Source organism: Somniosus microcephalus, chromosome 15 (genome assembly GCF_052327205.1).
Source record: "Somniosus microcephalus isolate GS21.2 chromosome 15, FLI_Smic_1.0, whole genome shotgun sequence".
Classification (NCBI taxonomy): Eukaryota; Metazoa; Chordata; class Chondrichthyes; order Squaliformes; family Somniosidae; genus Somniosus; species Somniosus microcephalus.
In genome coordinates this window covers 123,889,732-123,901,931 of record NC_141001.1, presented here as the reverse complement: position 1 = coordinate 123,901,931, position 12,200 = coordinate 123,889,732, and the positions used below count along the sequence as shown (strand labels likewise).

The window sequence follows — 12,200 nt, the reverse complement described above, 5'->3', positions numbered from 1 at the left end:
TCCTGGTCTCCGTATACCTTGGTTAGACCACACTTGGAGCACTGTGCACAGTTCTGGTCTCCGTATACCTTGGTTAGACCACACTTGGAGCACTGCACAGTCCTGGTCTCCATAGACCTTGGTTAGACCACACTTGGAGCACTGTGCACAGTTCTGGTCTCCGCATACCTTGGTTAGACCACACTTGGAGCACTGCACAGTCCTGGTCTCCGTATACCTTGGTTAGACCACACTTGGAGCACTGTGCACAGTTCTGGTCTCCATATACCTTGGTTAGACCACACTTGGAGCACTGTGCACAGTTCTGGTCTCCATATACCTTGGTTAGACCACACTTGGAGCACTGTGCACAGTTCTGGTCTCCGTATACCTTGGTTAGACCACACTTGGAGCACTGCACAGTTCTGGTCTCCATATACCTTGGTTAGACCACACTTGGAGCACTGTGCACAGTCCTGGTCTCCGTATACCTTGGTTAGACCACACTTGGAGCACTGCACAGTCCTGGTCTCCATAGACCTTGGTTAGACCACACTTGGAGCACTGCACAGTCCTGGTCTCCATAGAACTTGATTAGACCACACTTGGAGCACTGCACAGTTCTGGTCTCCGTATACCTTGGTTAGACCACACTTGGAGCACTGTGCACAGTTCTGGTCTCCGTATACCTTGGTTAGACCACACTTGGAGCACTGCACAGTCCTGGTCTCCATATACCTTGGTTAGACCACACTGGGAGCACTGCACAGTCCTGGTCTCCGCATACCTTGGTTAGACCACACTTGGAGCACTGTGCACAGTCCTGGTCTCCGCATACCTTGGTTAGACCACACTTGGAGCACTGTGCACAGTCCTGGTCTCCGTATACCTTGGTTAGACCACACTTGGAGCACTGTGCACAGTCCTGGTCTCCGCATACCTTGGTTAGACCACACTTGGAGCACTGTGCACAGTCCTGGTCTCCGCATACCTTGGTTAGACCACACTTGGAGCACTGCACAGTCCTGGTCTCCATATACCTTGGTTAGACCACACTTGGAGCACTGTGCACAGTCCTGGTCTCCGTATACCTTGGTTAGACCACACTTGGAGCACTGCACAGTCCTGGTCTCCGTATACCTTGGTTAGACCACACTTGGAGCACTGTGCACAGTTCTGGTCTCCGTGTACCTTGGTTAGACCACACTTGGAGCACCGTGCACAGTTCTGGTCTCCGTGTACCTTGGTTAGACCACACTTGGAGCACTGCACAGTCCTGGTCTCCGTATACCTCGGTTAGACCACACTTGGAGCACTGCACAGTCCTGGTCTCCGTATACCTTGGTTAGACCACACTTGGAGCACTGCACAGTCCTGGTCTCCATAGACCTTGGTTAGACCACACTTGGAGCATGGTGCACAGTTCTGGTCTCCGTATACCTCGGTTAGACCACACTTGGAGCACTGTGCACAGTTCTGGTCTCCATAGACCTTGGTTAGACCACACCTGGAGCACTGCACAGTTCTGGTCTCCATAGACCTTGGTTAGACCACACTTGGAGCACTGCACAGTCCTGGTCTCCGTATACCTTGGTTAGACCACACTTGGAGCACTGTGCACAGTCCTGGTCTCCGCATACCTTGGTTAGACCACACTTGGAGCACTGCACAGTCCTGGTCTCCATATACCTTGGTTAGACCACACTTGGAGCACTGTGCACAGTCCTGGTCTCCGTATACCTTGGTTAGACCACACTTGGAGCACTGCACAGTCCTGGTCTCCGTATACCTTGGTTAGACCACACTTGGAGCACTGTGCACAGTTCTGGTCTCCGTGTACCTTGGTTAGACCGCACTTGGAGCACCGTGCACAGTTCTGGTCTCCGTGTACCTTGGTTAGACCACACTTGGAGCACTGCACAGTCCTGGTCTCCGTATACCTCGGTTAGACCACACTTGGAGCACTGCACAGTCCTGGTCTCCATATACCTTGGTTAGACCACACTTGGAGCACTGCACAGTCCTGGTCTCCATAGACCTTGGTTAGACCACACTTGGAGCATGGTGCACAGTTCTGGTCTCCGTATACCTCGGTTAGACCACACTTGGAGCACTGTGCACAGTTCTGGTCTCCATAGACCTTGGTTAGACCACACTTGGAGCACTGCACAGTTCTGGTCTCCATAGACCTTGGTTAGACCACACTTGGAGCACTGCACAGTCCTGGTCTCCGTATACCTTGGTTAGACCACACTTGGAGCATGGTGCACAGTTCTGGTCTCCGTATACCTTGGTTAGACCACACTTGGAGCACTGCACAGTCCTGGTCTCCGTATACCTTGGTTAGACCACACTTGGAGCACTGCACAGTTCTGGTCTCCGTATACCTCGGTTAGACCACACTTGGAGCATGGTGCACAGTTCTGGTCTCCGTATACCTTGGTTAGACCACACTTGGAGCACTGCACAGTTCTGGTCTCCATAGACCTTGGTTAGACCACACTTGGAGCACTGCACAGTCCTGGTCTCCGTATACCTTGGTTAGGCCACACTGGGAGCACTGTGCACAGTTCTGGTCTCCGTATACCTTGGTTAGACCACACTTGGAGCACTGCACAGTCCTGGTCTCCATAGACCTCGGTTAGACCACACTTGGAGCACTGTGCACAGTTCTGGTCTCCATATACCTTGGTTAGACCACACTTGGAGCACTGTGCACAGTTCTGGTCTCCGTGTACCTTGGTTAGACCACACTGGGAGCACTGCACAGTTCTGGTCTCCGTGTACCTTGGTTAGACCACACTTGGAGCACTGCACAGTTCTGGTCTCCGTGTACCTTGGTTAGACCACACTTGGAGCACTGTGCACAATCCTGGTCTCCATATACCTTGGTTAGACCACACTGGGAGCACTGCACAGTCCTGGTCTCCGTATACCTTGGTTAGACCACACTGGGAGCACTGCACAGTCCTGGTCTCCGCATACCTTGGTTAGACCACACTTGGAGCACTGCACAGTTCTGGTCTCCGTATACCTTGGTTAGACCACACTTGGAGCACTGCACAGTTCTGGTCTCCGTATACCTTGGTTAGACCACACTTGGAGCACTGTGCACAGTTCTGGTCTCCGTATACCTTGGTTAGACCACACTTGGAGCACTGTGCACAGTTCTGGTCTCCATAGACCTCGGTTAGACCACACTTGGAGCACTGCACAGTTCTGGTCTCCGTATACCTTGGTTAGACCACACTTGGAGCACTGCACAGTTCTGGTCTCCATATACCTTGGTTAGACCACACTTGGAGCACTGCACAGTTCTGGTCTCCATATACCTTGGTTAGACCACACTTGGAGCACTGTGCACAGTTCTGGTCTCCATAGACCTTGGTTAGACCACACTTGGAGCACTGCACAGTTCTGGTCTCCATAGACCTTGGTTAGACCACACTTGGAGCACTGCACAGTTCTGGTCTCCGTATACCTTGGTTAGACCACACTTGGAGCACTGCACAGTTCTGGTCTCCGTATACCTTGGTTAGACCACACTTGGAGCACTGTGCACAGTTCTGGTCTCCGTATACCTTGGTTAGACCACACTTGGAGCACTGCACAGTTCTGGTCTCCATATACCTTGGTTAGACCACACTTGGAGCACTGTGCACAGTTCTGGTCTCTGCATACCTTGGTTAGACCACACTTGGAGCACTGCACAGTTCTGGTCTCCATAGACCTTGGTTAGACCACACTTGGAGCACAGTGCACAGTTCTGGTCTCCATAGACCTTGGTTAGACCACACTTGGAGCACTGCACAGTTCTGGTCTCCATAGACCTTGGTTAGACCACACTTGGAGCACTGCACAGTTCTGGTCTCCGTATACCTTGGTTAGACCACACTTGGAGCACAGTGCACAGTTCTGGTCTCCATAGACCTTGGTTAGACCACACTTGGAGCACTGTGCACAGTTCTGGTCTCCGTATACCTTGGTTAGGCCACACTTGGAGCACTGCACAGTTCTGGTCTCCGTATACCTTGGTTAGACCACACTTGGAGCACTGTGCACAGTTCTGGTCTCCATAGACCTTGGTTAGACCACACTTGGAGCACTGCACAGTTCTGGTCTCCATAGACCTTGGTTAGACCACACTTGGAGCACTGCACAGTTCTGGTCTCCGTATACCTTGGTTAGACCACACTTGGAGCACAGTGCACAGTTCTGGTCTCCATGTACCTTGGTTAGACCACACTTGGAGCACTGCGCACAGTTCTGGTTCCGTATACCTTGGTTAGACCACACTTGGAGCACTGCACAGTTCTGGTCTCCGTATACCTTGGTTAGACCACACTTGGAGCACAGTGCACAGTTCTGGTCTCCGTATACCTTGGTTAGACCACACTTGGAGCACTGTGCACAGTTCTGGTCTCCGTATACCTTGGTTAGACCACACTTGGAGCACTGTGCACAGTTCTGGTCTCCGTATACCTTGGTTAGACCACACTTGGAGCACTGTGCACAGTTCTGGTCTCCATAGACCTTGGTTAGACCACACTTGGAGCACTGTGCACAGTTCTGGTCTCCGTATACCTTGGTTAGACCACACTTGGAGCACTGTGCACAGTTCTGGTCTCCATAGACCTTGGTTAGACCACACTTGGAGCACTGTGCACAGTTCTGGTCTCCGTATACCTTGGTTAGACCACACTTGGAGCACTGTGCACAGTTCTGGTCTCCGTAGACCTTGGTTAGACCGCACTTGGAGCACTGTGCACAGTTCTGGTCTCCGTATACCTTGGTTAGACCACACTTGGAGCACTGTGCACAGTTCTGGTCTCCATAGACCTTGGTTAGACCACACTTGGAGCACTGTGCACAGTTCTGGTCTCCATAGACCTTGGTTAGACCACACTTGGAGCACTGCACAGTTCTGGTCTCCATAGACCTCACTTAGGCCACATTTAGAGTACTGTGCACCAATGTTCCCTTTAAGCTGTGTGGCTGTGCAGCGCTCTGCAGCTCCCGCTCAGCCGGCTCACCGGCTTTTAAATCAGGAAAATCGCGCATGCGCGGTATTTTGAATAGGCCACACAGCTCCTTAAAGGGGCCGTGCATCCAAAATAAATAAAGAGAACATTGGTGTGAACAGTTCTGGTCTCCATATTATAAAAAGGATATAGAGGCACTGGAGAGGATGCAAAACAGATTTACAAATGTGGTAGCAGAACTGAGAGGTTATAACTCAGGAAAGATTGAACAGGCTGGGGCTGATTTCTCTAGAAAAGAGAAGACTGAGGGGTGACCTGATAGAAATCTTTAAAATTCTGAAAGAGTTTTGATGGGGTAGACATAGAGAGGATGTGGGGGAGACCAGAACTAGGGGCCATCAATATAAGAGAGTCACTAATAAATCCAATGGGGAATTCAGGAGAAACTTCTTTACCCAGAGAGTGGGGAGAATGTGGAACTCGCTACCACAGGGAGTGGTTGAGGCGAAGAGCACAGATGCATTTAAGGGGAGGCTGGATAAACACATGAGGGAGAAAATAAATAGAAGGTTATGTTGATGGGGTGAGATGAAGAGGGTGGGAGGAGGCTGGTGTGGAGCATAAACACCGGCACGGAGCAGTTGGGCCGAATGGCCTGTTTCTGTGCTATAATGGGGAACCACACCCACACAATGAAACAGGATTAGAACTGGCAAACAATGAGAGTGGCCCAGGTACACCTTTACCTGAGCGTGGAGCTGTCAGTCAGCTGCCTTGCCTCAGAGATGTACTGTGGCTCCTCCACAGGGATGATGGATCAGCCCCCATCGCTCCTTCAGTATCATGTAAAACCTGCAATGAATTCTCAAACTCTGATCATTCAAAGTTGTCTTTCTCCCCCCTCAGTGCAACTACCGGTGTGAAGATACAGGAGGTGGATTCCAAGGGGCATTTTGTTCAACTCTTCAACTCCTCCCATGACAAGGATGTGGATCTCAGTGGCTCCGCCCTGCAGCAGACTGTTGGTGCGTATCCAATCTCCCTGTACCGCTTCCCACAGCACACGTGGCTCCCAACACAGCACAGCCTCACGGTAAATGCAACCAACTGCATCTATAGCATGTCGCTACCGTCTGTATATCGCTACCGCCTGTCTGTCTGTAGATTATTACTGTCTGTCTCTGATGTCGCTACTGTCCGTCTGTCTATTTCTCTATCTCTCTCTCTATCTATATCCATCTCTCTCTGTCTATCGATCTATCTATCTATTTCTCTCTCTACCCATCTCTCTATATCTATCATCTTTCTCTATCTCAAACTCTCTTTATATCTATCTATCTATCTGAAAGGTTTGAGAGTGTCTGCCACACTTCAAAGTGTCCGAATGATCAGAGAATGGGAAAGCGAGTCACTTTAAGCCACAGACTCTGTTGCTGGCCTACAACCATGTCATGGTCCAACCCGTGATAGTTGGGCAATTGATCTGCCCTACCTGTGGGCAGGTTTTTAAAAACGCATTCTCGGGATGTGGGTGCGCTGTCAAGGCCGGCATTTATTGCCCCTCTCAAGTTACCCTGAGAAGGTGACAATATAACTGAGTGTCTCGCTGGGCCACTTCAGATGGCAGTTAAGAGTCAACCACGCTGGTGTGGGACTGGAGTCACATGTAGGCCCAGACCAGGTGAGGACGGCAAGTTTCATTCCCTAAAGGACATTAGTGAACCAGTTGGGTTTTAACAACAATCCGAGAGTTTCGTGGTCACTTTAAAATGATAAAAGAATTGCTGTATGTGGGAGCTTGCTGTGCGCAAATTGGCTGCCGTGTTTCCCTACATTACAACAGTGACAACAATTCAAAAAGTGCTTTGGGGCGTCCTGAGGTTGTGAAAGGCGCTATATAAATGCGAGTCCTTTTTTGCTGTTAATGCCCCGTTGCCCCACAACTTCAGCACAGCCGAGATAGGGAACTCACAGAACAGCATAACTCAGGGGCATGTCGCAGCTCCACTTCAAAAGATTCATTCTGTGTAAGAATGCTGAGCTCCCGCCCTTCACCTTACGTCACTTTGTTTTTCTAACCAGGTTTGGGCCGCAGCAGCTGATGTCTCCCAGAAGCTCCCGTCTGACGTTGTGTGGAAAGAGCAGTACAAATTCCGCAGCGGACCGGAATGTACAACGTCTCTTTGCAAATCAAACGGGCAGGTAAAGGAGGGAGGGGACGGGGCCACAGGAAAGCTGGTCTGAAATTGGCCGGGACACTCAGGCCACGTCTTACCTGAAGCCATGCCTGCCTGTAAATGTTGCCAACAGCTTCTCGCAGGAGTGAAGCTCAAAGCTGCAAATCCAGCTCCTCTGCCGCTTGTAAAACCCTGATTCAAATTTTCAGCTACGAGTGGGAGGTACATGTGACGCGCCCGGCCTGCTTGCCTCCGTTTAAATGTCTGTGCTTAAAGAGAAAGCAAGCTGCCTCTTTGCTGTTTCGTATATTGAAGGGGTTTGTAGGGAAATCTATATCTCAGCGTCTTAAACTGTGACCTCCTTCATCTCCCGCATCAAGGCTTCCACTTGTGGGGGAGACCAGAACTAGGGGCCATCAATATAAGAGAGTCACTAATAAATCCAATAGGGAATTCAGGAGAAACTTCTTCACCCAGAGAGTGGTGAGAATGTGGAACTCGCTACCACAGGGAGTGGTTGAGGCGAAGAGCACAGATGCATTTAAGGGGAAGCTGGATAAACACATGAGGGAGAAAGGAATAGAATGATAAATTGATAGCGTGAGATGAAGAGGGTGGGAGGAGGCTCGTGTGGAGCAGAAACACCGGCATGGAGCAGTTGGGCCGAATGGCCTGTTTCTGTGCTGTAAATACTCTGTAATACTTTGTGTTTGGTTCAAAGCTTGCGCCTTGATCCAGTCAGAAAGAGGGGGGAGAATTCACGTGGCAGAATACAATCCATTCCAGCAGTCGGTGAGTGGAGCAGTACTGTCTCTCGGTCATGGTGCTGTTTAGACATCAGCACAAAATTCTAGGCTGACACTCCAGTGCAGTGCTGAGGGAGTGCAGCACTGTCAGAGGGTCAGTACTGAGGGAGTGCAGCACTGTCGGAGGGGCAGTACTGAGGGAGCGCCGCACTGTCGGAGGGGCAGTACTGAGGGAGCACTGCACTGTCGGAGGGGCAGTACTGAGGGAGCGCTGCACTGTCTGAGGGGCAGTACTGAGGGAGCGCTGCACTGTCAGAGGGTCAGTACAGAGGGACTGCAGCACTGTCGGAGGGGCAGTACTGAAGGAGCGCTGTACTGTCGGAGGGGCAGTACTGAGGGAGCACTGCACTGTCGGAGGGGCAGTACTGAGGGAGCACAGCACTGTCGGAGAAGCAGTACTGAGGGAGTGCTGCACTGTCGGAGGGGCAGTACTGAGGGAATGCTGCACTGTCGGAGGGGCAGTACTGAGGGAGCGCTGCACTGTCGGAGAGGCAGTACTGAGGGAGCGTTGTACTGTCGGAGGGGCAGTACCGAGGGAGCACAGCGCTGTCGGAGAAGCAGTACTGAGGGAGTGCTGCACTGTCGGAGGGGCAGTACTGAGGGAGTGCTGCACTGTCAGAGGGGCAGTACTGAGGGAGCGTTGTACTGTCGGAGGGGCAGTACCGAGGGAGCACTGCACTGTCGGAGGGGCAGTACTGAGGGAGCGCTGTACTGTCGGAGGGGCAGTACTGAGGGAGCACAGCACTGTCGGAGGAGCAGTACTGAGGGAGTGCTGCACTGTCGGAGGGGCAGTACTGAAGGAGCGCCTCACTGTCGGAGGGGCAGTACTGAGGGAGCGCTGCACTGTCAGGGACAGTAAGAACATAAGAATAGGAGTAGGAGTCAGCCATTCGGCCCCTCGAACCTGCTCTGCCATACAATAAGATCACGGCTGACCATCGACCTCAACTCCACTTTCCCGCCCGATCCCCATATCCCTTAATTCCCCCACATCTGTGCAGTACTGAGGGAGTGCTGCACTGTCGGAGGGGCAGTACTGAGGGAGCGCCTCACTGTCGGAGGGGCAGTACTGAGGGAGTGCAGCACTGTTGGAGGTGCAGTACTGAGGGTGTGGTGCACTGTCGGAGGTGCCGTCTTTTGGATGAGATGTTAAACTGTCCTCTCAGGTGGACGTAAAAGATCCCAGGGCACTATTTCGAAGAAGAGCAAGGAGGTTAGCCCCGGTGTCTTGGCCAATATTTATCCCTCAACCAACATCACTAAAACAGATTATCCGGTCATTATCTCATTGCTGTTTGTGGGAGCTTGCTGTGTGCAAATTAGCTGCAGTGTTTCCTACATTACAACAGTGACTACACTCCAAAAATACTTCATTGGCTGTAAAGCACTTTGGGATGTCCTGTGGTCATGAAAGGCGCTGTATAAATCCAAGTCTTTCTTTTCTTTCTTTAACTCGATAATGAACAGAAGAAGGTGCACTTCAGATCGTAAGGGATTGAGGTCCACTTGTGGAAGTGAACAGTGATTACCTAAATGACCTGAACTAATGGCCCTGAAATTAGGATCGGGAGCTTGCCGCGCGTGCAAGCCCCCGATGTGCACTCACCCTGCGCGCCGACATCTGAAGCCTGGGCCTGCTTGCATTTCCTGTCACTGGCTCGGTTCAGATGTCGGCGCGCTGTGCTAACCTGATCCAGCGGCGTAGTTAGTGCGATGTGCCGGCTGGGATCAGGTGAGCACTGTGCAGACAATCAGGGGAGGGGAAACTCATTCATGAGTTTGACAGTAAGAGCTGTCAAACTCATGAAAAGTATGGGCTGCCAAAACACTACTTTAACTTTAAATAAAATTTTAAAAGACATCCCACTGATTATATTAACTATAAATAAGTTTTTTAAAATGTTTTAAACAATTAATCAATTTTTTGAAAAAAATAAATTTTTTAAAAATAGGGTCTAAAACTAAACTTACCTTACTGTAAATTCTTTAAAAATAACAAACCTGTGGAAAAAAAATGTCTACATTGTACTAAAAGCCCACTTACCTGGAAAACTAAATACTTACGTCTGGTTTTTCCACGCGTAAAGACCGGAGGCCTTTACACTCGGGCAACTCTGGAAAAAAAAAGGAATGTCACTGCGCACGCGCTGCCTGTGCAGCCGCACGCGCTCTGCCTCTTAACCCCTTGGGTCAGAGGACAGGAAATGCCGGTTTTCAGCGCATGCGCTGTGCATGCTGAAAACCGGCAATTCCTCCTGGCACACACGTGAGTACCCCGTCCGTACTCACGCGTTGTGCCCGGAATTACTGGGCCATTATCCCAAGGATGTGACACTGTCCTGTAGTGAACAGATGCAGCACAATAACTGGTTTGTGAGTGACATGCATGTGGCTTATCTGCCGAAGCATAGTTGAATGTTAACGACTTATCACTATCTAATCTGATTCTCTGTAGGCGATCGCTTGGTACGTCCCCTCGCACAGATTCTCGGCTGCTGCTAACTCCTTTGATGAGAAAGATGATGCCTCGGATGATTGGGTCCCTCTGCCCCTCAATGAACAGCAGATATCCCAAGCGTTTCCCTCACCGGGACTGTGCATGAAGGACGATGGCTGGGCTCCCTGTCTTGAAACAATGATTAAGCCTGATACTCTGAGAAACAGCTGGGCAGACTTTGTGCCCGTCCAGAAAAAGTAACAGCACCTGCTTACCTCAAGGCAGCTTCATTGGGCTGTATTTGGAATGGGGAAAGGTCAGAGGTCATTCAAGAGCCAGTTAGATGCTGTGGAAAGATGAGATATAATGGCCCCTATCACAAAGCCCATTCGGCCCATCCTATCTGTGCTGGCTGGTTGCTAAAACAATCCAAAACTAATCCCACTGCCCCGGTCAATCCCCATAGCTCTGTATCAATCCCAAACTAATCCCACTGCCCCGCTCTCTCCCCATAGCCCTGTATCAATCCCAAACTAATCCCACTGCCCCGCTCTCTCCTCATAGCCCTGTACCAATCCCAATCTAATCCCATCAATCCCAAACTAATCCCACTGCCCCGCTCTCTCCTCATAGCCCTGTACCAATCCCAATCTAATCCCACTGCCCCGCTCTCTCCCCATTGCCCTGTATCAATCCCAAACTAATCCCACTGCCCCGGTCAATCCCCATAGCTCTGTATCAATCCCAAACTAATCCCACTGCCCGCTCTCCCCCCATAGCCCTGTATCAATCCCAAACTAATCCCACTGCCCCACTCTCCCCATAGCCCTGTATCAATCCCAAACTAACCCCACTGCCCCACTCTCCCCATAGCCCTGTATCAATCCCAAACTAATCCCACTGCCCCGCTCTCTCCCCATAGCCCTGTATCAATCCCAAACTAATCCCACTGCCCCACTCTCTCCCCATATCCCTGTATCAATCCCAAACTAATCCCACTGCCCCGCTCTCTCCCCATAGCCCTGTATCAATCCCAAACTAATCCCACTGCCCCGCTCTCTCCCCATAGCCCTGTATCAATCCCAAACTAATCCCACTGCCCCGCTCTCTCCCCTTAGCCCTGTATCAATCCCAAACTAATCACACTGCCCCACTCTCTCCCCTTAGCCCTGTATCAATCCTAAACTAATCCCCCTGCCCCGCTCTCTCCCCATAGCCCTGTATCAATCCCAAACTAATCCCACTGCCCCGCTCTCTCCCCGTAGCCCTGTATCAATCCCAAACTAATCCCACTGCCCCGCTCTCTCCCCTTAGCCCTGTATCAATCCCAAACTAATCACACTGCCCCACTCTCTCCCCTTAGCCCTGTATCAATCCTAAACTAATCCCCCTGCCCCGCTCTCTCCCCATAGCCCTGTATCAATCCCAAACTAATCCCACTGCCCCGCTCTCTCCCCTTAGCCCTGTATCAATCCCAAACTAATCACACTGCCCCACTCTCTCCCCTTAGCCCTGTATCAATCCCAAACTAATCCCACTGCCCCGCTCTCTCCCCGTAGCCCTGTATCAATCCCAAACTAATCCCATTGCCCCGCTCTCTCCCCATAGCCCTGTATCAGTCCTAAACTAATCCCCCTGCCCCGCTCTCTCCCCATAGCCCTGTATCAATCCCAAACTAATCCCCCTGCCCCGCTCTCTCCCCATAGCCCTGTATCAATCCCAAACTAATCCCACTGCCCCGCTCTCTCCCCTTAGCCCTGTATCAATCCCAAACTAATCACACTGCCCCACTCTCTCCCCTTAGCCCTGTATCAATCCT

General features: G+C 51.2%; 1 protein-coding gene across 1 annotated transcript in view; it reads left to right on the top strand.

Moving 5' to 3' along the window:
* LOC147107209 (uncharacterized) overlaps nt 1-12,200 on the top strand; it is a 151,881-nt gene that overhangs the window by 119,850 nt on the left and 19,831 nt on the right. The window contains exons 11-13 of the mRNA XM_086008405.1: nt 5,868-6,054; nt 7,044-7,163; nt 10,400-10,638. Coding sequence (XP_085864531.1) covers nt 5,868-6,054; nt 7,044-7,163; nt 10,400-10,638 — 546 coding nt within the window. The remainder of the gene's footprint in view (nt 1-5,867; nt 6,055-7,043; nt 7,164-10,399; nt 10,639-12,200) is intronic.